We start from the raw sequence: 27,271 nt of genomic DNA on the forward strand, positions 1-27,271 counted from the left end.
GTGTGTCCACCAGTGTGCCCACCAGTGTGTGTCCACCAGTGTGCCCACCAGTGTGTGTCCACCAGTGTGTGCCCACCAGTGTGTGTCCACCAGTGTGTGTCCACCAGTGTGTGCCCACCAGTGTGTGTCCACCAGTGTGCCCACCAGTGTGTGTCCACCAGTGTGCCCACCAGTGTGTGTCCACCAGTGTGCCCACCAGTGTGTGTCCACCAGTGTGTGTCCACCAGTGTGTGCCCACCAGTGTGTGCCCACCAGTGTGTGTCCACCAGTGTGTGTCCACCAGTGTGTGTCCACCAGTGTGCCCACCAGTGTGTGTCCACCAGTGTGCCCACCAGTGTGTGCCCACCAGTGTGTGTCCACCAGTGTGTGTCCACCAGTGTGTGCCCACCAGTGTGTGTCCACCAGTGTGTGCCCACCAGTGTGTGTCCACCAGTGTGTGTCCACCAGTGTGTGCCCACCAGTGTGTGCCCACCAGTGTGTGCCCACCAGTGTGTGTCCACCAGTGTGTGTCCACCAGTGTGTGTCCACCAGTGTGTGCCTACCAGTGTGTGTCCACCAGTGTGCCCACCAGTGTGTGTCCACCAGTGTGCCCACCAGTGTGTGTCCACCAGTGTGTGCCCACCAGTGTGTGCCCACCAGTGTGTGCTCACCAGTGTGTGTCCACCAGTGTGCCCACCAGTGTGTGTCCACCAGTGTGCCCACCAGTGTGTGTCCACCAGTGTGTGTCCACCAGTGTGTGCCCACCAGTGTGTGCCCACCAGTGTGTGCTCACCAGTGTGTGCTCACCAGTGTGTGCCCACCAGTGTGTGTCCACCAGTGTGCCCACCAGTGTGTGTCCACCAGTGTGTGCCCACCAGTGTGTGTCCACCAGTGTGTGCCCACCAGTGTGTGTCCACCAGTGTGTGCCCACCAGTGTGTGTCCACCAGTGTGTGCCCACCAGTGTGTGCCCACCAGTGTGTGCCCACCAGTGTGTCCACCAGTGTGTGCCCACCAGTGTGTGCCCACCAGTGTGTGTCCACCAGTGTGTGCTCACCAGTGTGTGCTCACCAGTGTGTGTCCACCAGTGTGTGTGCCCACCAGTGTGTGTGCCCACCAGTGTGTGCCCACCAGTGTGTGCCCACCAGTGTGTGTCCACCAGTGTGTGTCCACCAGTGTTGTCTTGTGTGCTTACTGCAGCTTTCCCGCGAGTGGGCGTGGTTTCAGCGCAGACACGCCCCCAGCGTTTGAGAGCAGATTTTGCTTGCCGTTTTTTTTTTATCATTCAAATTTTTCTTGGTGGACTTTACAGGGACTTTAAATATAAATGAATGTTAAAACAATACATTTTAATTTAATCTTCATTTGGGTAAAGTTTTTTTTTTATATTTAAGTACATTACAGTTTTAATTTCACTTTTAGGTAGAAAACATTTTAATTTAATCATTATTTAATTATTTTATGTACCTGTATGTAAGCACAGTGCAGAGTTAACGTACAAACTGTTTTTGTACAATGTTAAAGTGGCTGACAACAATAAATATTCTTAGGAATAAACTGCCTAATTTTTGAACTGTGCAGAGCTGTAGCTGAATAGGCCTACGCTACTGTATTTAAATGTTGGTCATTATGGTGGTACTTGGACAGCCAAATATTTTCTGAGGTGGTACCTGGTATAAAAAGTTTGAGAACCACTGGTTTAAATTATATTACAGTTTTTTACAATCGCTATGACATTTTTTTCAATACCTTTAACAAATTTCCTAAACTCTTAATGCACCAACACACCTACATCACACAATTGCCAAAATGGTTAATTTCATGCTCAAAATCACACATTGTAAACTAAACTCCAACACTAATTTTCAAAATACAATAATTCACTAACACACTATGTCTACCAAAACCCTAACACATGTTCTCTTCCAACAGGAACATTTAGTCAATCATAGCACAATGTAATTGAGTCCCATTGACTCTTATTTTGAAAAGTCTGCGCCTTACTATTGCAGTTGCTCAAGATCAGATGAAATCCCATTTCTATCATTAATTATAAGCCTATTAGTATCTTACCCACTGTTTCTTAGGTTGTTGAGCAATTAGTAGCTGAGAAAATTGTCCCTTGAATAATAATTTGCCATGCATCCAATGCAGCTTGGCTTTAAAGCAAATTATTCAATTGTTTTTTTAATTAAATATTAAATAATATAGTATTATTTAGTATAATAATATTGTAATATAGTATAATAATATTAGATATAGATATGAGATAAAGTTGGTATTAACTGAATAAATACTTGTCAGATCAATCATGGTGTGTTTGAGTACATAATCACCAATCATGATCCATGTACATCCGCTGGTGTTCCACAGGGATCTATCCTGGGTCCATTGTTTTTTGCTTTATATATAAACGATCTACATGTCCTGGCACTAACATCCAAATGGTTGCAGATGATACTGTAATTTATTTACATGTTAATAGTATGACACAAGTTGCTAATCAACAAATTATATGGTTCATGTAACAGCATGGTTAGAGCGAAGCTACTGCAACTAAATGTCTAAAACAGTGTGTATGTTTTTCACTAAGTCAAACAGTATCAGCACAGAGACAGATATCCTTGTGTCTGGACAGAGGTTGCAGGTTGTTTCGTAATATAAATATCTTGGAGTTCTGATTGCGTTTAAGGCTCAACCATTAGAGACTTTGTACAAACTAACACTCAAAAGATTAAAGGGGTGGTAAAACACATTGTTTTGAAGGCTTGATTGTGTTTGTGGGGTGCACTGTAACATGTGTTCATGCTTCGTTTTTTTAAAAATTGCATTATTTTTCATATATTTGACATTTATTCTACACTGCTCTGTCCCTCCTTGTAAAACGGTCTGATGCTTTCCGGGTTGTATGAAGCCAGTCCCCAAAAATACGCGATGGGCTCTGATTGGTTAGCTGGCCTAGTGTGTTCTGATTCGCTAACCGCAGTGCACGTTTGTCGGAAACGTCACGCCCCTTACCTTCACCCGGAGGCTGTGCTTTGGTCAGTATTAGAAACGATGGCGTCAATAAAACCATACCAATCTGAGCCCGAATCAGACCCAGAATATTTGAGTGAAGATGATCGAGCAGAAGCTGTTCAGTCCTCAAGAGTAAAGACTGCGGATCTATAGTGATCACTACTGAATGGCACTGTTACTTTTGTATTTTTAGAACGATTTTAGCCAAATATCTGTCGCAAGAACTATTAACCCAAAACACTAAACACTGGCTTTACTATAGTAGCCAAATCACACACAGAACCATGTTTAGCATGCCTGTAGATAAACAATACATAAAAGCTCTAATCAAAGAATCATTTACACTAATGCCAGGTTCGCTGTTGAGATTTTAACATTAGTGTTTGTAACGTTAGGTGTTCGTCGGATAACGTTAAGTATGAATGAGCATTTAACAGACTGGTTTGCAGAACAGCGTTGTCATCTGTTTACTTCCTTGCTACAACCTATTACAGGAAAACACATCGATGAAAAATAAATCAGACTTACAGGTTGTGGCCCGTGAACAGCTTCTGTTTGTAAATCCAGCTTTCAGGACAAGCCGATGTGGGAATCCTGCATTGAACTCACAAAGTTTGTGGAAGCTTTCCTCCGTGAAATGTGCAGCAGGAGCCACGCGCCCGTCGTGCATCCACACACTGGCAGTGTTTGTCTCGCGCAGCTGAACCGCGGCTCATGAATTGCAAATACAGATGAATATTGTCCATTATGTCACATTTTCCAGTCTTCTCCTCTGACCCCTGTCTGTCTCGTGCTTTATGATGGGCAGCATATATCTGCGACCTGTTCCCCTCTGTCTCATACACACACGTGCATATAACATGCTGTATGTTAAACACACCCCCGTCCCTGGGAAGGAAAGCAAGTACCCCAGACCTGCAATCCGGATGAAAATAACAGCATTTCCTCGGCATTGCAGCAACAACACTCCAGCTTAACTATACCACAACACCACTCCAGCTTAACTATACCACAACACCACTCCAGCTTAACTATACCACAACACTCCAGCTTAACTATACCACAACACCACTCCAGCCTAACTATACCACAACACTCCAGCCTAACTATACCACAACACCACTCCAGCCTAACTATACCGCAACACCACTCCAGCCTAACTATACCACAACACCACTCCAGCCTAACTATACCACAACACCACTCCAGCCTAACTATACCACAACACCACTCCAGCCTAACTATACCACAACACCACTCCAGCCTAACTATACCACAACACCACTCCAGCTTAACTATACCACAACACCACTCCAGCCTAACTATACCACAACACCACTCCAGCTTAACTATACCACAACACCACTCCAGCCTAACTATACCACAACACTCCAGCTTAACTATACCACAACACCACTCCAGCCTAACTATACCACAACACTCCAGCCTAACTATACCACAACACCACTCCAGCCTAACTATACCACAACACCACTCCAGCTTAACTATACCACAACACCACTCCAGCCTAACTATACCACAACACCACTCCAGCTTAACTATACCACAACACCACTCCAGCCTAACTATACCACAACACTCCAGCTTAACTATACCACAACACCACTCCAGCCTAACTATACCACAACACCACTCCAGCCTAACTATACCACAACACCACTCCAGCTTAACTATACCACAACACCACTCCAGCCTAACTATACCACAACACCACTCCAGCTTAACTATACCACAACACCACTCCAGCCTAACTATACCACAACACCACTCCAGCCTAACTATACCACAACACCACTCCAGCTTAACTATACCACAACACCACTCCAGCCTAACTATACCACAACACCACTCCAACCTAACTATACCACAACACTCCAGCCTAACTATACCACAACACCACTCCAGCTTAACTATACCACAACACCACTCCAGCCTAACTATACCACAACACCACTCCAGCCTAACTATACCACAACACTCCAGCCTAACTATACCACAACACTCCAGCCTAACTATACCACAACACTCCAGCCTAACTATACCACAACACTCCAGCCTAACTATACCACAACACCACTCCAGCCTAACTATACCACAACACCACTCCAGCCTAACTATACCACAACAACACTCCAGCCTAACTATACCACAACAGCACTCCAGCCTAACTATACCGCAACACCACTCCAGCCTAACTATACCACAACACCACTCCAGCCTAACTATACCACAACACCACCCCAGCCTAACTATACCACAACACCACCCCAGCCTAACTATACCACAGCACCACTCCAGCCTAACTATACCACAACACCACTCCAGCCTAACTATACCACAACACCACTCCAGCCTAACTATACCACAACACCACTCCAGCCTAACTATACCACAACACCACTCCAGCCTAACTATAACACAACAACACTCCAGCCTAACTATACCACAACACCACTCCAGCCTAACTATACCACAACAACACTCCAGCCTAACTATACCACAACAGCACTCCAGCCTAACTATACCGCAACACCACTCCAGCCTAACTATACCACAACACCACTCCAGCCTAACTATACCACAACACCACCCCAGCCTAACTATACCACAACACCACCCCAGCCTAACTATACCACAGCACCACTCCAGCCTAACTATACCACAACACCACTCCAGCCTAACTATACCACAACACCACTCCAGCCTAACTATACCACAACACCACTCCAGCCTAACTATACCACAACACCACTCCAGCCTAACTATAACACAACAACACTCCAGCCTAACTATACCACAACACTCCAGCTTAACTATACCACAACACCACTCCAGCCTAACTATACCACAACACTCCAGCTTAACTATACCACAACACCACTCCAGCCTAACTATACCACAACACTCCAGCCTAACTATACCACAACACTCCAGCTTAACTATACCACAACACCACTCCAGCCTAACTATACCACAACACTCCAGCCTAACTATACCACAACACCACTCCAGCCTAACTATACCACAACACTCCAGCCTAACTATACCACAACACTCCAGCCTAACTATACCACAACACTCCAGCCTAACTATACCACAACAGCGCCGCGATACAAAATGGCCTCGCCCCCCTTATTTAATATTCTCGGAGGAGGGGTTTATGTAAATATTGGGGCTGGTGATATCAGAGACCCTGGAGGAATGTCTGTAGTCCTACTGGCCGTTTGCTGTAGTCCTTAGAAATGGATTTCTTTAAAAGCAAATATCTCCCTTTGCTTTAAACTTTGAACGTTGTAACTTTGCAGATGTTGTTTATGCTCAAGCAGCAACATTACACGCTAGCTAAAGTTAGAAAAGTGAAATCGTGGTTTACCACCCCATTAAAAGAAACCAGTCTATTTTTTAATATAAAAAAATACAATCTACTGAGCTAGGAAAATATGATTAAATATGCACGTCTGTCTTATGTAGAGATTTTATATAGGTTGACTTCTTCCTCACTGTCGTGGAATAGAAGAACACAAACAGGTCATTATCTGAACAGTATTATTCTCTGTAGACCTGCGAGCTGACGGCACGTCACGGCGGAGTTGCAGAGGTTCTGCGTGTTACTCGTAAACACAGAAGCTGACGAACAGCGGTCTTTCCAATCGGCTTTGGCTGCGACTCTGGAAGACTTGGAGTTCAGCTTTTCTTTGAGGAAAGCACAAAGAGCGGCACTGAAGTCATTCTTAAGAAAAGATGATGTGTTCGAAGTTTTGCCCACCGCATACGGCGAAAGTCTATCAACTAATGTTAGCTCGGCTTCTCCTTCTTCTTTGCTCTGGTTGGTTGTGGCGGTCATGGCGCTACCCAATTGCGTGCAGAGGGAATTTGACAGACAACCGTTTATCCCGCCCCTTGGATTGAGCCCTGCCAATGGTGAGTTTCCAGACCAAACATCTTGATGTGGGTCTGGCTTGTCAGGCTAGCCAGCACCTTTAAACTTTTAGTTTTACAAATCATCACACTAAAAAAAATATTAAAATTGGATAATATTTAGAGCTCTGAAGTGCTGGAAAAAGTGTGAAACACTTGAAAAGTGCTTGAATTTCACTCTCAAAAGGTTGAACGAACTGAGATGAATAATCTGTAATAAAAAAAGAAAAGAAAAAACATTTGACCATTTCTTCCACAATACCATGGGGTGTTACTGCATTAAATCCATGGTGAGTGTTTATGATTTGTGGACTGAAATTAATGTTTCGACTGTTTTTCCTGGTCTCTGCATCAGCTCTGATCTGATATCTGTGGTTTATAACTAGGGTTGGGTACCGAAACCTGGTGCCAATATGGTATGTACCGGACCGAATCAGAACGCAGATTTCGGTTCCTCATTTCGGTGCCAAAATTCAAACGTGCTTTCGCGTTTTGGCTGAGCCAGAGACAGACGCTCAGCGCTGGTCACATCACAACTCATGACAACTATTCAGTGTTTTCAACCACATCATGTTTATTCCAGGTTTCAGACATTTACATGATCATAAGTACTAGCAAAAAACACACACTGATGTCTATGAAAGCGGCAATGACAATCCTTTCAGACGGTTATAATTTGACTAACGTTACGTGTTTTATTCACATCAGATAAATGCACATTATATAGTAACTATATAGTTTACTCTATTCTTCCTCCAGTTCAATGATCACTTACTTTCATGTGTTTCGTGAGACGAGAATGAACTCAAGTGTTGTAAATCCGACAGATCCGATTCTGAGGCGCAAACTAACATGGCGCCGCCCATTGCGCTTTATAGATCAACTAACACACATTCACACACACATTTGAACATCAGATAGTTTGTGACACAGTTAAGAAGTTTGTGAATATTTTTAATAAATAAAAAAACGAAATAAACCCGATACAGCTGAGCTGTCAGCGCTATTGCGGCTGCTGTGTGTCATGTGAGAAACATGACGCATCGCCATGGAAACATTAAGGCGATGCGTTCTAAAATATTTAGCCAGAGAATATGATCATATATCAAAATAAAGCTGAAACTGAAGCTGGTTTGTAGCATATGTGACGAGTCCACCCAGAGGAATCAGCGTCGCCCTGGCAACAACACACCTGCACGTCATCACCATGGGCTGATCGGTCACAGCTGCACCTCATCAGCCCGGAGACATATAAGCAGCTATGGATGAGCAGACAGACTGACTCTGGTCTCGAGCTGAATGCACTGCTGGACTAACCTCTCTTTGTTGTTCTCCCCCAGAAAGCAGCGAGTGACCGACAGCCCACTTCACTGGAGCACGTTTGGACACCCACTTTCACAAGGATTGAGCACCACCGAGCACAAGGATCACCAGCCATCACGCACCGGCTCACTGACTGTTTTCACCTTTTGACACGCACTGTAAATAAAACCCACCCTCCGGGGCCTTTTTCACTCAGCCTGCCTTGTCGTGTGATTCCTCACCCCGTGACACATACCAAGAATACAGACTACTGCTGTTATTACTGTAACTGTTATTTAGAGTTAAATTAGGCCTGTAGTTGGGTTAGGGGGCTTAGGTTTTACTGTGAATTTGTAAATAAGTCAATAATAATTTGTAAATAAGTAAAGTGTGTTTTGTATTTATTTATATTCATACATTTAAGTATACATTAAACTTTTAATAAATGGTTCAATTTAAATAAATTAATAAATAAAAAGCCATTTAATGTCATCCACCTTATTTTGTGGCCTTTTTTTTTTTTTTTAAGTATCGGTTCAGGCACCGGTACGGTTTTAAAAGTATCGGTTTGGCACCGGAATCGAAAAAAACCCAAACGATACCCAACCCTATTTATAACAGAGGATTCTGCACCGAACACTTCCACTAGATCTTGCAGTAGCGATGTTATTAATACTGAGGTGAACTCAAATGTGTTCTCACTGGATCTCCAGAGCTATTTAGTAACGGTGTGGCGTGATCGAGATCGGCCCATGAGCTCGCGCTGCGATGTCTATTATTGCTCCGAGCTGAGAAACGGTCCAGCACAGCTCAAACGAGTAGCGCGGTTCCGTTCCGCTTTCATTTGCCGCTCGATGTTTCTCATATGTAACAGAAATGGCAGCTCTTGTCAGTTGGGCACCAGTGCGACCTCCAACCAAATTCAGCCGAACCAGCAGGAAAAAGGTTGCAAAATGCCAATATTTAGTCACGGTCTGGAGCCCTGCATTAACATAATCAGTGCTGACATAGTTGGTTTTCTAATAATACCTTTCTAACATTTTGAGAGAAGTCCCTCAGGTCAGAGGATCATTTCAGACCAGGGCCAGCCCAAGCCTTTGTGCGGCCCTAAGCAGATTTTTATTTGGGGGCCCCTCTGTGCCACCAATACGATTGACTATTGTCAATTCTTGATAATTCACACAGCTAATATCAATGTCTGCCTGTCATGTTTTTACCCTTATACGGTTTTTAATTGTAACAGTAGCAAACCCACAAGAGTGATCAGGTGTTAATATTCAACTCTTATGCTGAATATGCTCACTTTTCCCTAGGATTCTTTGATGAATAGAAGGTTCAAAAGAACAGCATTTCTCTGAAATAGAAAGCTTTCAAAGAATCCTGAAAATGTTTTCAACACTGATAAAAAATCATAAATGTTTGTTGAGCATCAGATCCTCATATCAGAATGATTTGTGAAGGATCATGTGACACTAAACACTGGGGTAATGATGATAAATTCAGCTTTGATCACAATAATAGATTACATTTTACTATATATATTCACAAAAAAAACAGCTGCTTTACACTGGAGTAATATTTCACAATATTACAGTTTTTACTGTATTTTTGATCAAATAAATGCAGCCTTGGTGAGCATAAGAGACTTCTTTTAAAAAAAATAAGCATTGCTTTTATTTTGGCAGAAACACGCAGGAAGACCTTAAATTTATAAATTATTCTCATTATGAATTTGGGAAGATGTTTGTCGCATGTTGCGTTCCCAAATGTTAATTGCAAGCGACTCAAATTATAGCAGAGACAAAAACAAAAACATTTAACTTACTGAGAATCTGAAAGCTCTGCTGTACTCCAAAACATTCAGCACGTCAGATATACTCGCACTAAACCATATCACATTCTCAAATCCATCCATAAAAAGGTTACCGAGCAACTAATGAGTAGCACAGTTTCAGCTGATTTTTCACACTTTGGACTTTGAACCCTGCTAGCGAATAGTGTTCAGCCAATGACGCCGCGAGCTTGTGCAGTGCTGTCAGAATCAATCCGTGCATATATATGAAAACTTAACATTTTGCAGTTTATTTAGTAATTGTTCAAGGCTATTTTGCAATTTCAATCATCATTAAATTACATTTACAGTAATTTCGACTTAGACTTGGACCTAGATGTCATGGTAGTCTGCTCTGAGCAGAGCTGTACAAATCGCCTCAGTGGTGGAGGTGCGCTATTATTGAGGATCTTAAAAATTAACCGTACATTTGAGTACACAGTTAGATTCTCGAAATTTTATATATTTAACCGCCTAAAAATTTGACAATGATGATGTCTTTTTTTTTATCTAATAACTTTACAGCCTGGTTATAAAGTGATTTTAATGATAATGTTGTTTCACTTTTTTGAGACCAACAGGAAATACAAAAGTTAACATGAGAAACAATCATTGCATCCATATATATTTTTGCTGCATCATAAGTGAGCATATTTCAAGATATTGCATTTTAAAATATTAGACATTCTTATATGCTTTTTAAATCCGAATGTTGGTTACAAAATGACCCCTAAGTATTTGAATTAATCTACTATTTTGATATTTTTTCCTTTTACAAAAACACATGGAAAGGTCATTGGTTTTCTAATTTTAGTAAAATACATTGCCACCATTTTATTTACATTAAGTGTAAGAGAAGAAGAGGTGAGCCAGTCTGCAATGTTATTCATGACCTTAGTTAATTTGTTAGCCACACATACATTTGAACATCCACCTCGCTACACAATGAAGGGAGATCATTAATATAGAGTGTAAACAGCAGTGGTCCAAGAACAGAGCCCTGGGGGACACCTGTGTCACAAGCCTTTGATGTAGACAGCATATTAAATTAATATAAAAGTTTGCTTTAGTCCTTCTTAACAACATTGTTACCTTATTTCTAAGCTCCTTATATAAATGTCTTGACCAGTCTTGGACTCGACTACAGCCCTAGTATAAAGACTTCATGCTAGTCTTAAAGATTATACATTTTAATATTAGAAACAATGCTATCAGTAGAAGTTAGAATAGTATCCGTTTTTTAAAAAACAGATCACGGTTCTCCCATGATTCTGAACACAAAACATTAGACAACAAAACAAAATAATTTACTTGAGGTTCTGACTAAATGTTCCATTTGACTCCTATGAACGAGTCAATTTATAAATGTCTAAAATGTTATAAATGTTATTGTTTGAAAATAATAAATTCAGCTATATTTAATATTCATATTGACTCATGAGTTGAGTATGTGCACTAAATCTGCGCAATTTGAGTGAACATGATTTGTGAAACATAACCTGCCAAATTGCCTAGTGATCTGACATTGTTACCCTCCATTTTTACCTGCATTTGGGTAAAATAAATATATAAGATATATCCACATCATAAAGCTCTTCATTCTAACAAAGAGAAACTGAAGAATCTGGATAAAGCCTAAATCCAGCATAGAGGGGCTCTGTAAATGTGGAGTGGAATGTGTGTAAGTGAATAAGTGTGTGTGTGTCAGTGACACTGTAGAAGGACAACTTGCCGGCTGGCCAGTCCAGATACACTCCTACTCTATTAGAGGGGGGAGAAGGGGCAGTTAAGTTGGTTCTCTTATTACTGTGCCAGGCAGAGTATTTGTTATCAAAGCAAATCAGACTCCAGGACATTTCATTGAGCCCAAACCTACAGTCACTTCCTGTTCTTCTGATTGCCTTATATGTCACTGACAATCCAGCTCCCCTCGCACTCCATTCAGCTTCCCAGTAATAACGTCCAGAGAGAATCTCTCTACACAAAACTTGTTCAAAGCAATCAAATCTCTCTGGATGATCAGGATAAGACAGCTCCTCTTCCACCCGTGTAACCTTTCTGTTCCCCTCAGACAGAGAGAGATGATTGTTTGCCGTGTTTGTGTCCAGTGTAAGACCACAGGTATCTGCACACAAGGAGAGAGATTTATTTTTATTTCTTATAATCAATGACCGTGTGTGTGTGTGTGTGTGTGTGTGTGTGTGTGTGAGTGTGTGTGTGTGTGTAAAGCAACAAAAGGACCAACATTTTTGTAGTCCTGGTGTGATTCTGAAATGTTCTCCATGGTCCAAACTAGAAAGAACACAAACACACAATATTACATTTGTACCATACATTTAAATTTTGACTAATCAATGCAACTTTGTTTGTTAAGATTATTTTCTAACTTAAAAACAAATGTGACAAGTGGGAGTCACTTTAACATGACCTAGGTGCGTGTGTGCATACTTAACTATAGTTTGAGGACAAACTTGTTTAATAAATAAATTGCTAAATAAATATTCAAAATATTCCTTTGTGGACATTTTTAGATGTCTTTTTTGTTAAAAAAAATAAAATAAAAAATAAACAACTTAAAAACTATTTTAAAATATTTACATTGCGCAGAAGTAAATATGTTTGTGTGTGCGCAAATGTAATATACATTTTGTACCTCAATAAAAATATTTCTATGTGCAAATAGTTAAACAATTAAGACATTTTGCATAACTTAGTTTCCATAATACACCATCACTGCTATGCTACACACTTGAGTATTTCCAGTTTGCAGTTTGAATGATTCAGTCTCTCAGAGAGTAGCTTGACTCCTGAATCTCCAGGGTGATTGTAGCTCAGATCCAGCTCTCTCAGATGTGAGGGGTTTGAACTCAGAGCTGAAGCCAGATAGGAACAGCCTTCCTGTGTCACCATACAGCCAGATAATCTTTAAAAACAGACATCAATTCGAGGTTATTAGAATAGACAGTCTACAAAGACTACAACGTTTTTTCTTTTATTCTAGCATCAATTAAATATATACACCTTTCAGTACAGATTGTACAGAACAGATGTTACTCTTCATCTGTTAGTGTTTCCTTAAAAATGTCACTGTATGCATAGATTAACAGTAGATTTAATTTCTATTCCCAATCATGATAGTGAACAGTGCAGATGTAATTCTCTAGGCAAGGTGAGAATGTGTTCAGTTATGCTTGGAAAACTGTGTTTGGTAAATTGGTAAATCTAGGCCCTGTGTGGTTTCACCTGTATTATGTGATTATGAACAGTATCTTCCACCATCATATTTTATATTATACATTTCTAATCATCTACTTTTTTGTGAGGAGTTTATTGGTCCAAATAGGAAGTAGAACATACTCAAAACATTAACACTGGGGTCTTCAATGTTTTTCAGGGCAAGGACCCCTTAGGCAATAGAGACATGGAGCAGGGACCCCCAATACAAAATGTGTCAAACAGAGCTACATATTAAGCATATAGCCTTCCATATTAATAGAAACGAACTATATTATTATTAAGAATAAGATATGTTAAAACAGTAGATCAGAACTATGCACATTATTGTTGTTGCACATGCATCAATGTCTGTATATTACTTGCCAATGTTAAAATTAACAACATGCTGCAATAAAAATCACAATTCATTAGTTGTTTGCAGTTGTTGTAAATAATTTTAATTGATTTGCAGTCATACATTTAGTTGACTAATAAGATGGACAATTAAATATTTACCTGTACTTTAGTTTCAAGTTTACTAAAACAACATTTTAATTGTACTGTGAGATGGACAATTAAGAATCAAATCCCTAATATTATATATATATATATATATATATATATATATATATATATATATATATATATATATATATATATATATATATATATATATATATATATATATATATACACACACTAGGGGTGTAACGGTACACGTATTCGTATCGTAGCGTTTCGGTTAGCATGTACCGAACGGTTCCGAATGCAATCTTTAACAGTTAACAGTTGGCTTGTTTTAAGCACGGAACACACTTCAATCCTAGTTCCCACACGAACATATTAAGTATTTAGTCCATTTTATCACAAAATTCAAAGGATAAATGCCGTTTTGACAATAATTTTTTTATTGAGGAGCCTGACGATGAGAACGAGAAAAACTTGATCTCACTCTTAAATACATTTCTTTTCTCTTTAAATCTTTTCTACATATGTTTCTAAGCATATTTCCTCACTTTTCGCTTGTTTATGCTACAGATTTCACTAATTTTAAGCCTTTTATGGCTTTATTTCTGTAAAACGATTTTCTCAGCTCTCCCTTTTGACTCAAGTCCTTCCTGAAGAAGGTATTGTGTATACCGAAAAAAATGCACCAAACCACCGTATTGCTACGATCAGTGACAGGTTTCTAAGAGGCGACGCAGAAACGAGACCGAGCGTGATAGCCCCGCCCTCAAGCCATAGCACATGACAGGAAGAGAAGAGAAATCATTTAGAGGGGGAGGGAAGGTTAATGTATTTTATTAAAGATTATAAGGGTAAATTAATTTTTAAAACAGATAAATCAGTTATAGTAAAAACTACAATATTAAATATAAAAATACGAATTGTAAATTGATTTCATGCCGACTTTAAATACCTCAGTATCTGCAGCTGACAGTTTGAACTCTTCAGTCCACCAGAGAGTAGCTTCACTCCTGAATCCTGCAGGTCATTGTTACTCAGGTCCAGCTCTCTCAGGGGAGAGTCTGATGATTGTAGAGCTGATGCCACAGTCTCACAGGACTGATCAGTGACTTTGCAATCGGCAAGACTGAAAGATAGAAAATTAATAGATTTAACATATTTTCTGATCAAATGGGACTACTGGGATCAGTGTGACTGGTCTTCAGTTAACCCAAAACATGTTGTGTTACACCCCTCCTTTTCTTGCTCCACTGGCTGTCAATTGCTGCCCGCATCAAATTCAAGGAAGTGATGATGGTATATCTTCAAGAAAAGCTGACAACTTTTCCATGAACACTCAACTTACCGGTTAATGCACTTCTCATACAAAAACACTGTTTGTCTTTACTGTGTCTCTGTCTTAGCTTGTACTTTCTAAGTGATTTAAAAACTCTTATGCAAAACTTCTCATGTTACTAAAAAGCAAATTACTTACACCAAAATTTGTGTTAAGCAATATAATATCTCAAGACTAAAGTTTCACAATACAGGGAGTGCAGAATTATTAGGCACGTTGATTTTCTGATCATATTTTTTTTCCTGGCACATTTGACCAATTCCAAACCACAGTAATCCTAATAACTACTATTGATTTAGTATTTAATAATGTATAAGTGATATATAATTGTTCATGAAGGCTGGAAATGATAATCACCTTATATTCAGGTGTGCAGAATTATTAGGCATGTTTTCTTTTACAGATAAATTGAGCCAAAAAAGAGATTTAACTCAGACTGAAAAGTCAAAAAGTATTAAATGCCCATGAGAAGGATGCAATACTAATGCAATACTAGACATTGCAGTTAAGGCATGACCATTGGACAGTGAAATGCTCGTTGGGTCAGCAGGGTCAGACAAAAACATGTGGCGGAGAAAAGAAACCTGTTAACTGCAAAAGAATGAAGAATTAAGGTGAAGAATTAAGGGTGAAACCATCAGGAACCTTTTAGTCTCCAGCGCCACCATTTTCCAGAGCTGCAACCTACCTGGAGTCTCCAGAAGTGCAAGGTGTCAGGATCTCAGAGACTTCAGTTAGGTAAAGAATCCTAAAAAATGACCCCCACTAAATAAGAATCATAAGCTGAAGTGTTGTAAAATACATGAAGCCTGCTTTTTTATAGGCTTTATAGGTTTTATGGGTTGAGAATGACTCTTGAAGGACCAGCACCACATCCTCTAGTACCACTGTTTGAAGAATTCATCTTCCAGAATCTGGCAGTACGTTTTGGGAGTTCATTTTAGTCCATCCTGAAGTCCGTTTTGCAGAGATGGACTAAAAATGAACTCCCAAAACGTACTGCCAGATTCTGGAAGATGAATTCTTCAAACAGTGGTACTAGAGGATGTGGTGCTGGTCCTTCAAGAGTCATTCTCAACCTATCTGTCCATAAAGCCTATAAAAAAACCTTCTTCATGTATTTTACAACACTTCAGCTTGTGATTCTTATCTAGTGGGGGTCATTTTTTAGGATTCTTTACCTAACTGAAGTCTCTGAGATCCTGACACCTTCACTTCTGGAGACTCCAGGTAGGTTCAGCTCTGGAAAATGGTGGCGCTGGAGACTAAAGGGTTCCTGATGGTTTCACCCTTAATTCTTCACCTTAATTCTTAATTCTTTTGCAGTTAACAGGTGTCTTTTCTTCACCACCTGTTTTTGTCAGATCCTGCTGACCCAACGAGCATTTCACTGTCCAATGGTCACGCCTTAACTGCAATGTCTAGTATTGCATTAGTATTGCATCCTTCTCATGGGCATTTAATACTTTTTGACTTTTCAGTCTGAGTTAAATCTCTTTTTTGGCTCAATTTATCTGTAAAAGAAAACATGCCTAATAATTCTGCACACCTGAATATAAGGTGATTTTCATTTCCAGCCTTCATGAACAATTATATATCACTTATACATTATTAAATACTAAATCAATAGTAGTTATTAGGATTACTGTGGTTTGGAATTGGTCAAATGTGCCTGGAAAAAAAATATGATCAGAAAATCAACGTGCCTAATAATTCTGCACTCCCTGTATTAATTGCAGAGACTCCACAGAAATTGTACTTACATAGCTTTTCTGCAGTTTCTCACCGCTGGTATCAGTCTTCTTCTGCCCTCATCTGATGTGTTGTATTTCTTAAGGTCCAGCTCATCCAGCGGCTCCTCTGAGATCTGAAGTATGTAAGCGATTGCTGAGCAGTGAGCAGCAGAGAGTTCATTTTCTGAGTGTTTCTCTGATTTCAGAAACTCCTGAATCTCTCTGTGCAGAGTCTGATCATTCATTTCAAGCAGACAGAGGAACAGATTTATGGATCTTTCAGCAGAAAGTGTGTTTTTCCATTCTTTGATTTTGTCTTTAATGTAGTTTATGGTTGCCTTGATGCTCTCTGAGCTGTTCTCTGTGTGTGTTAGTAGCCCCTGTAAGAGTCTCTGATTGGACTCCAGTGAGATGCCCAGTAAGAATCGCAGGAAAAGATCCATGCGTCCATTCTCACTCTTTAGAGTTTTATCCAGTACTCCTTTATGTAAATTATGAAGTAAATCAAAAACCTTCAATGCATCAGAAGTGTCATTTACATAGCAGAAAAAGACATAAAAGGCTGCAAGAAACTCCTGAAAGCTGAGATGAATGAAGCTGTAGACTTTTTTCTGATAAATCACATATTCTTCCTTAAAGATTTCAGTGCAAATCCCAGAATACACTGAGGCATCAGTGACGTCTATGCTACACTCTCTCAGGTCCTCCTCATAGAACATGATATTTCCACGCATCAGCTGTTTGAAAGCCAGTTCAGCAAGTTTCACAATCACTTCCCTGTTTGACTGCAGGAGTTTCTGTGGATCGCTCTCATCTCTCTCATCATACTTCTGATTTCTTATATTTGTCTGAATAATCAAGAAGTGTATATACATTTCAGTAAGAGTTTTGGGTATTTCTGCACAGTGATCTTGTTTCATGATGTTTTGAAGAACAGTGGATGAGATCCAGCAGAAGACGGGTATGTAACACATGATGTGGAGGCTTCTTGCTGCTTTAATGTGTGAGATGATTCTGCTGGCTTGATGCTCGTCACTGATTCTCTTCCTGAAATATTCCTCCTTCTGAGGCTCATTGAATCCCTGAATCTCTGTCAGACGGTTGATGTATTTGGAGGGGATCTGATTGGCTGCTGCTGGTCTGGAGGTGATCCAGATGAGAGCCGGGGGAAGCATCTCTCCTTTCATGAGCTTTGACATCAACACATCCACTGATGAAGTCTCAGTCACATCAGAAACTTCCCTACTATCTGAAAACGTAAGTTTAATTTTGCTTTCATCCAGACCATCAAAGATGAACACAACTTTACACTGCTCATAAATCCTTGAGTCCAGATCTTGAAGTTCAGGATGAAAGTCCAGCAGAAGTCTGTGAAGACTGTACTGATGATCTCGGATCAAGTTCAGCTCTCGAAATGGAAGCACAAACATGAAATCTACATCCTGATTGGCTCTTCCCTCTGCCCAGTCCAGAATGAACTTCTGCACAGAGACGGTTTTTCCGATTCCAGCGATGCCTTTAGTAAGAACAGTCTTGATCTGCTCTTTCTCCTCACGTCCTGGTTCAGGGGAGGCTGTAAAGATGTCATTGCAGTAGATTGGAGTGTCTTGTAAGTGTTGTGTTATGGGGGCTTTCTCCATCTGTAAAACCTCATGTTCTTCATTCACTCCTCCCCTCTCTCCCTCTATGATGTAGAGCTGTGTGTAAATACTGTTCAGGAGGGTTTCGGTCTCTTGGAGTTTGATTCCTTCAAATAAGCTCTCGTACTTCCTTTTCATACTGGTTTTGTGTTTCTCTTTGACTCTCTGCAAGACATCATCCACTAGTTGTTGTGAATCCTGCTCCAGATCTCCAGTCCCCTGCACCAGTGTGTGCAGGGCTGGTTCTGCGTAGTGCTGCCTGATGTGGGTCTGGGAGTAAAACTCAGTGCAGATCAGACAAGATTTCACAGCTCTGGCCTTCCTCTCCCAGCAGGCAGCACAGAGAACATCAGCAGCGGAGCTGTGAGAGAAAACAAGAGAGAAAAACAACCCCACTCACTTCATATCTCAACCACACTAACTGGCACACATGCTACAGTGATAAAACATTGACATCCCAAATTAATAAAATAAAAAATAATATTCTAACTAGCTTTTTATTTTGTCTAAAGCAGAAAAAAAGCTCAATCTCATTTACCGTTCTTTATAATAAGTGCTGATAATCATGACCAATCACAGAAAAATGACCTTATTACTATTGTTATTATTACTACTACTATTTTCACAGCCCTAGTCTTACCTCGAATTAGAGGTTCCCGCTCCATCACTAAAGGAAGGAGGTTTGATCATGGAGTTGTTACTCTTCATAGACACACAGCTAGAGACTGGAGAAGCTGCTGTCTGGGTGTGGTGTCTGGAAATATTATGTTAAGAGAGTAAACATGACTTTAGCAATATTACCCAAAAACTCATAAAAGGGAGATTTGAATGACAGATGTCTGTCTATACATTAAATGTGTGCACATCAAAAACAAGATAGTAACTTGGCACTTCCATAAATTCAGTTTTATCCTCGTTATTTAGTCTACTGATACTCTAAATAATATACTGCCTTGAACAGAACATGATAGCAGTGCATTAACCATCACATGATCACACTTACCTGAGGTCAGAGGTCATTCTTTCATCATTAAACATACAAAACTCAACCCCCAAATATACAGCTCTCCGGTTTATTCATCGGCTTATTGTACATTTGAAGACTGGTTTTGTTACTATAAAGGGAAAAGCATCAGGGTATAAAGACATATCTTACCTATAATTAGAGGTTCCCGCTCCATCACTAAAGGAAGGAGGTTTGATCATGGAGTTGTTACTCTTCATAGACACACAGCTAGAGACTGGAGAAGCTGCTGTCTGGGTGTGGTGTCTGGAAATATTATGTTAAGAGAGTAAACATGACTTTAGCAATATTACCCAAAAACTCATAAAACGGAGATTTGAATGACAGATGTCTGTCTATACATTAAAGGGGTCATATAATGCCATTTTTGTATAAGTTAATGTGATTCTTTAGTGTCTAAATTAAAAGTTTGTAATATACTTTAATTAAAAATTCTCATTAGTATTGTAAGAAAACACAGCTCTGTTTTCAGCAAGCCATTTCAGTGCATGTGCCTTTATATGATAATGAGCTTTGCTCACCCCGCCCCTCTGCTCTGTGGGGCTTTGAAACAACACGTGGAGTGTTGCCTTAACAACAGTTGAGGGTATATTTTGGAGAAATAATGGCAACGGGAGTCTCTGAAGACACATCTGTGCAAACGTACCAATTTGAACCGGAGTCGGACCAGGAACAAGATCACAAACCCAACGAAGTTCGAACAGGACGTTTCTGAATGGTTGGTTAACGTCATGTCACTTTGATCTATCTTTGTACTGGCAGAGTAGCAGTGAGATACGAATGCTATGTGTTTACTGATGTATACGTTAGTTCATTGACAGATTGATGTTATGTTATAAGATTTTTTTTTTACATTACTTCTTAATCAGTAACAGACACAGTTATAAACCATCTACAAAAGTAAGCATAGTGTAGTGTTACCACGTTAACTTTATCACCAGCGTACACAGTTTGCAATAACACAACCATAACGCGTTTTTCATTATAAACGTGGGATTATGAATTATATTAAGAACGTCATACACAGAAAGCATGCTGTAATGTAACTTACCCTGTAAACTTTAGCCACATTCATCGTGAAGCATGCAAGCGATTTGCAAAGATTAATATAAAGGTTAATAAAACGTTACACTCACTTCTTCTGGAGGTGCAGCAGGAACACGAATAGTTGGTAGTGATCCTTTTTTCAAGAGCAGCTTCTTAGCAAAACCTGCTTTATAGACGGTTTCAACGGCAACAACATAAACAAACGTTACTGCGCATGCGCGCTTTTGTGGCCCAAACATAACTTCCGGTAGACGTCCGCAAAGAATCAACAACAACAGAGGCTGCGTTATCTTTCTTATGCGCTATCATCTTTCATTTCAATTGGGCAGCATTATCTTAATTTACATGTTTTTATTGTTTCAGCATGTTTATTATAAATAATCTCCTATTTCTGTCTGCAATATAGAGTGGGGGAAACGCCCCCCTTAAAAGGTTAGTTCACCCAAAAATGTACATTCATACATTAATTACTCACCCTCATGTCGACCCCAACCCGTAAGACCATAGAGAAGAAGAAGAATATCATCAGTTGTGTTCCGAAGATGAACGAAGGTCTTACAGGTTTGGAACGACATGAGGGAGAGTAATAATGACAGAATTAAAAAAAATGTTGGTGAACTAACCCTTTAAAGACCGTGTAATGCCGTTTTCTGTACAGTATCTATAAATGCTTGTGCGCTCGCCTTCAATCATGCAATGCATCAGAATAACATGTTTCTTTGTTTCATAACATAAGATTAATGTTGGGAAAGTTAACATGTAAGTTAGATAAAGTGCCCTATTTGAGATTGATTGTATATGAAGGCTAGCCTGACGTCGTCATACTCAATTCTAGTCAGAATATGAGTCTGATCTGCTCCGTTGGGCTGTGATTATGGGGCGTGTTTAAACCGAACCAGGAAAGACCTCAATTGGATAGATCTACAACGAATCAGAGCAACGGAGCGACGCATAACGTTAGTTGTCAAATGTCAACAGAACTCAACTGCACTGTGTTGCCAAGTCCACGGGTTGAAGCGACCCCAATTATGTGATATACAGACCCAGGAATGCGATTTTTAGCTGCCAGCCCTGCCAAAATAACACATATTTTACCCCCCAAATGCCTTTTTTCTTCTTCCGGAGAACCCCCTCCGGAAAGATATTGGGCTTGTTTTTGGCTAGTTTTGAGGAACGTTAGCAATTGGGCGGGTTTTGTTGTAAAAACTTGACAACCCTGTCTGCACGCACGCTGGAATAAGTAGCCTAACGTTAGAAGAAAAATATGAGTGTAAACGATCTTTGCCGGTGTTGTAAAAAAAGAATTTAAGGATACACAGAGTACTTACCAACACGATCATCATTTCTGAGAGAAATAGTAAAGGTGAATGCATATACGAACAAGTTCTCCGTTAAGGATTAGAACAAATTAAACCCAAGCGCCTTTGATGACGTGGATGATGACGTTACTGTTTATCATCTGTCCATCATCGTCTAAAGCCCGCCCTGACAATTTCATTGGTCCGAACAGCTTCATAATTACTTCTCTACCGATCAAGTCCAGACCGAACTGTCCGAGTAAAAATGTTGTGGGCGGGGCTAAGTTCGGCTGGCATCCAGGCTATATGAAGGCATCACAAAAAACCCTGTGCTCTTTCGGCACTGCCATTAATAGAGGACAAAGCGAAAGTTGTTTTGCACTCCGTGATAAAGGCACATTTAAATATTTTGCGGGAAACAAATGCGATCAGTTATCCAGATGGCGATCACTTGAAATGAACAAATGTAAACTCGCCCTGATTGGCTGATGATCATGGTGATCGCATGTTAATGCCGAGTGTGAACGCAGCCAGAATAATCACCTCCAGAGTAGATTATTTCTGATAACAAGCAAAATAAATAGCAAGTAAATTACATTAGACATACAGGCTGAATGACATTAGACGCTGCCTTCGTATGCTGGATATTTATGAAGCATTTAAGGCTTTTTGGCGAGTCGCACACACTGTTTTTGCGCTGGTGTCATATTCTCTCTGCTTGATCGTTAATATTTATATCATGTTATCCAAGAATAGTACGTCATAAATGTGTTTCTACTGAGTAGTGCGCCATACTATCCCCTTGCCAGACCATAAACAAACACAGACCGGAAGTTAACTTCGGGCCGGCGCGTAACCGTGGCAACGCTTGTTCGTCCGATGAAACCGTCTATACTGACCCTCGTTTATAAAGCAGTCTGGTGAGAAATGATTCACGCAAACATGAAAGCATTGACGTTGATCGGGGGGGAATATTCCCTTCGAAAACAAAACTCAGCCACTGCGTCTTCAGCGGTTTTTATCATTATGGGATGGTTGTGTACAGGCACTGCCAACACACATTTCCGTACAATCAACTTGTAAAAGTGCATGTACCATTATATGACCCCTTTAAATGTGTGCACATCCTCGTTATTTAGTCTACTGATACTCTAAATAATATACTGCCTTGAACAGAACATGATAGCAGTGCATTAACCATCACATGATCACACTTACCTGAGGTCAGAGGTCATTCTTTCATCATTAAACATACAAAACTCAACCCCCAAATATACAGCTCTCCGGTTTATTCATCGGCTTATTGTACATTTGAAGACTGGTTTTGTTACTATAAAGGGAAAAGCATCAGGGTATAAAGACATATCTTACCTATAATTAGAGGTTCCCGCTCCATCACTAAAGGAAGGAGGTTTGATCATGGAGCTGTTACTCTTCATAGACACACAGCTAGAGACTGGAGACTCCTCCTCCTCCTCCTCCTCCTCCTCCTCCTCCTCCTCCTCCTCCTCCTCCTCCTCCTCCTCCTCTCTCTCCTCACAGCGACTCATTATAGAGTCAGTGCCCTCCTCTTCTCTCTCCTTGGCATGTCAGTGCATCTTAAATAGAGCTCAAAATAAGTCACAGGCTCTACATAAAAAACAATTGACTTACAGGGCATCTTGGTCACTGATGTAACCCCCGATCCCTGAGAGAGGGAATGGAGATGTTATGTCGTGTTGGCATGTAGAATTGGCATGCTGAGCCACTCCCCATACATATGGGTATATAAGATGGTGGTCTTCCAGGTTTTATGCTGAGGATGGTGGTTTTATGCTCCATTCAGTGGTGGTTCAGGCTTGTGGCGGGGGGGCATAACATCTCCATTCCCTCCATCAGGGAACGAGGGTTAAGTGAGGAACCAAGACGTTTGTCATCTGTCAGTCACTACAGCGTTATGATGCTTGACACATGGGGTCCCTATGGAAAGCGCCAGAACCACTGAACTGTGTTACGTGTGCAATTACATGGAACAATTTGTCCCGGGAACTCTTTTTCCCCCAGACCTGCTGCTGTCTAAAGTACGGTGAAGATTAGTCTTTCCAGAGCCCACTGGATTTCGCGCCATTTGCGCCATTGTGTGGGTTATGTCAAAAGGGAGCCCAATGTCTTATAAGTTAAAAACCCCTGGGCTAGGGGAACTCATATTTATGTTAAAACGAAATGAAAATTTCATGCCATGGGACCTTTAAAGGATTAGTTCACTTTTAAATAAACTTTTGCTGATAATTTACTCACCCCCATGTCATCCAAAATGTCCATGTCTTTCTTTCTGCAGTCGAAAAGAAATGAAGGTTTTTGATGAAAATATTCCAGGATTGTTCTCCATATAATGGACTTTAATGGGCTTTAATGAGCGTGATCATCTCTGAGCTCCGCCATAACTTCCGCTAAGTGAGGTCAAAATACGAGCGTGGTCATAGATGTATATGTAGATGCCTCATTAGCGCCTGCACTGATCAGTAGAATGAGGCATCTACGATCGATATATCTATGACCACACTCGTATTTTGACCTCACTTAGCGGTAGTTATGGCGGAGCTCAGAGATGATCACGCTCGTCTGATAAGAGGTAAAATAATAGCATAAATACTGCTGGGTTTCTCTCAGAAGCTGATGGTTTGTCTAGATCAGACTCTTATTCATCATCTGGTGTCGTTTGAAGCTGCACTGAAACTGACATTTGGACCTTGAACCGTTTGGAGCCCATTGAAGTCCATTATATGGAGAAAAACCCTGGACTGTTTTCATCCAAAACCTTCATTTCTTTTTGACTGCAGAAAGAAAGACATGGGGATGGATGACATGGAGTGAGTAAATTATCAGCAAAAGTTTATTTAAAAGTGAACCAATAAGGTTGCTCAGATGTGTCCTCAGAGACTCCCGTTGCCATTATTTCTCGAAAATATACCCTCAACTGTTGTCAAGGCAACACTCCACGTGTGTTGTGGTGTTGTGTCGGGCCGAACCAAACGCCCCACAGAGCAGAGGGGGCGGGGTCAGCAAAGCTCATTAGCATTTAAAGTCACATACACTGAAATGACTTGCTGAAAACTAAGCTGGTTTTGACCAGGTAAAATGAGTGTTTTCTTACAATACTAATGAGAATTTTTAATTATGACCCCTTTAAGTTACTCAGGGCTGTGTCATCAAGGCCAGGTTTTTTAAGTATAGGGGTGACCATGGCTATTTTCAGTCCAGGTGGTCATAACCAGTCATAAGTGAACTATTTATTTTATCTACTTTATATATATATATATATATATATATATATATATATATATATATATATATATATATATATATATATATATATATATATATATATATATATATATATATATTATTATTCTTATTATTATTATAATAATAAAATGATCATTTTGCACAATGCATTTTTAAAAAATACATTTAAATATTAAAGTTTCGGTGTCTTAATTAAATTATTGTACTATAATGACTTTAAATGATTGATGTCAAGCTGCTGTGACGTCACCCTTGCAGCCTCACTATTGGCTGGTTCAGTGAGGGCGGCCATTTTGCGTTGACATCAGTGTAGTCCTTAGTTCACAACACTGACTGAAGTGCCACCTCAGTCAGCACTTAAGAATCAGTCTTAGACTTTACTGAAAGCTGCTTTTAACTTCTTTATAAAAGTCTCCTACTCTTAGACAAGTCCAAGAGTTTTTTGACACTTAAGTCAAAGCATAAGACTGTTCATTTCTGAGAAGTTTTATACATATGGGCCCTGATTTCAAAACGATTTATGATCTACTTTTTTTTTTAAATGTATGATTAATATTATTAATATTATTAATACAAATTAAAACCTTTTTGATTTAATTATATACAGTATGTAATTATAAGTACTTTTAAAATAAAAAATAATTTAAAGATTTAAAATAAAATTTAAACATTTAACAAATAATAAAGAGGAGCAAAAGACATATTACAAGCAATAAACAAGAGTGTTTTCAGTATTTAAGAGTACCCGAACGTGTTGCATTCAGTGAGTGAGTTTTCTCCTCATCTTTACTGCTGTTTGATTATTATGATGACATCTCAGACAGCAGATCATTCACACTAATGCACAGATCTCTCTTCAAATATAAGATGAGCTTTCTGCTGTCTTTAAGCCCTTAAGATATAACATTCATTTCGCGTCATAAAAGCTAGAGACGCAAACCACTTACACGGAGTCTCTCACAGCCGCATGTTGAAACAGAAAGCAACTTCTGTCATTTATATAATATATATTTTAATATATAACCCACTGCACTCCAAACGACAGAAACTGTAATGTCAGAGAGTGTCTGAGGGCGAATGAGTGAGTGCGTACAACTTATTGAAACTGCGAGCGGCCATGGAAAGCTCCTGAGTTACTCACAGGCTTCAGTGATAAGGCAGGTTTGAGCTCGATGGTCCTAGGCGAACGCTTGGACTTCCTGCCCGACATAGCACAACAACAACCGCCGCTGTTCCTCACGGGGTCCGCCTCACCTTCGAGGGGGAGGGGCTTCCGGCGCAGGTAGGCGGGGCCAATGGGCGGGGCTTATGCGGAACTATTGGGAAGAAGGGTTTTTCCATTGCACGTTACATGTCTTTCATTATAGCTTATTGTATTGTATGAGACATGGCTGCACTGAATATAGAGAATTTGTAGATAATTGCATTAAAGCCAACATTTTAAGGAATATAATTATATCCAAAAAAAAAAAAAAAAAATTCTAAAGTCATAGCTTGTGGGGTAAAATGCCCCCCAGAGGGCGGTGTTTCACCTGCTCTATCATAATTACTATAATAACATATTTCTGTCTATCAAATCCTTTGTTTTACACTTAAAGGAACTGTATGTAAGAAATGTATTTCAATTAATCATAAAATGGCCCTGATATGTCACAAGACATTAAGAAATCATGTTAATTTCAAATACTTATATCTCTGACAACAGTTGTCCGGCCAAGATATTGTCATTTTAAAAGTGAAGTTGCAGCCCTCAACTGATGTTGATGTTGTCATGTTGTGTTTTGGCCTGAAGCCCCACCCTCCACCTATCGACCAATCACGAAGTCAGTAGTGTTTCTGCATTCGGGTTGCCAGCTCTGCTCTAGTTACCACAGCTGCAGCTACAAACTTTTTGGATAAACAATGTCTAACTTTACGAAACCTAGACGACCTCGTTATGAATCAGAAAAACGTCGTGACAGTGTCCGAAATAAAACAAGGATTTGTATAAGAGATGCCTTTGAAAGATGGAGACGGCTGAAAACAGAGAATAATTTGAAGACTGATGCCAACGTTGCTAATTTTCTCCTGGACAGGTAAGGTTCATCTATGTTTGGCTAACTTGAACTTAATGTAAATGGACATTTCAAATATTCATGACAGTCGAACAAAGTTATG

General features: G+C 40.0%; 1 protein-coding gene across 1 annotated transcript; it reads right to left on the reverse strand.

The window, feature by feature from the left end:
• Positions 1-8,768: 8,768 nt before the first annotated feature.
• Positions 8,769-26,361, reverse strand: LOC307129680 (NACHT, LRR and PYD domains-containing protein 3-like). Its single transcript, XM_079822306.1, has 9 exons — positions 26,256-26,361; positions 23,201-23,427; positions 19,617-19,730; positions 19,101-19,214; positions 16,851-18,821; positions 14,704-14,877; positions 12,817-12,990; positions 12,313-12,359; positions 8,769-12,192 (listed from the first exon to the last, which is right to left on the reverse strand). The coding sequence occupies exons 2-9, from the start codon at positions 23,377-23,379 to the stop codon at positions 11,669-11,671; spliced, it is 3,297 nt and encodes a 1,098-aa protein (XP_079678432.1). The 5' UTR covers positions 23,380-23,427; positions 26,256-26,361; the 3' UTR covers positions 8,769-11,668.
• Between the last annotated feature and the right edge of the window lie 910 nt (positions 26,362-27,271).

The sequence above is a fragment of the Gobio gobio genome (genome assembly GCF_949357685.1).
Source record: "Gobio gobio genome assembly, chromosome: 7".
In the NCBI taxonomy this organism is placed as follows: Eukaryota; Metazoa; Chordata; class Actinopteri; order Cypriniformes; family Gobionidae; genus Gobio; species Gobio gobio.

Bases quoted from the DNA above. Each gene is read 5' to 3' on its own strand.
- LOC307129680 (XM_079822306.1), bottom strand. From the start codon at position 23,379: ATGAGTCGCTGTGAGGAGAGAGAGGAGGAGGAGGAGGAGGAGGAGGAG. The intron at 19,731-23,200 runs GTAAGATATGTC...TAATATTTCCAG, and splicing joins GCGGGAACCTCTAATTATAG to ACACCACACCCAGACAGCAG. The intron at 12,360-12,816 runs GTGTGTAGCATA...TGTTCTTTCTAG, and splicing joins TGCAAACTGGAAATACTCAA to TTTGGACCATGGAGAACATT.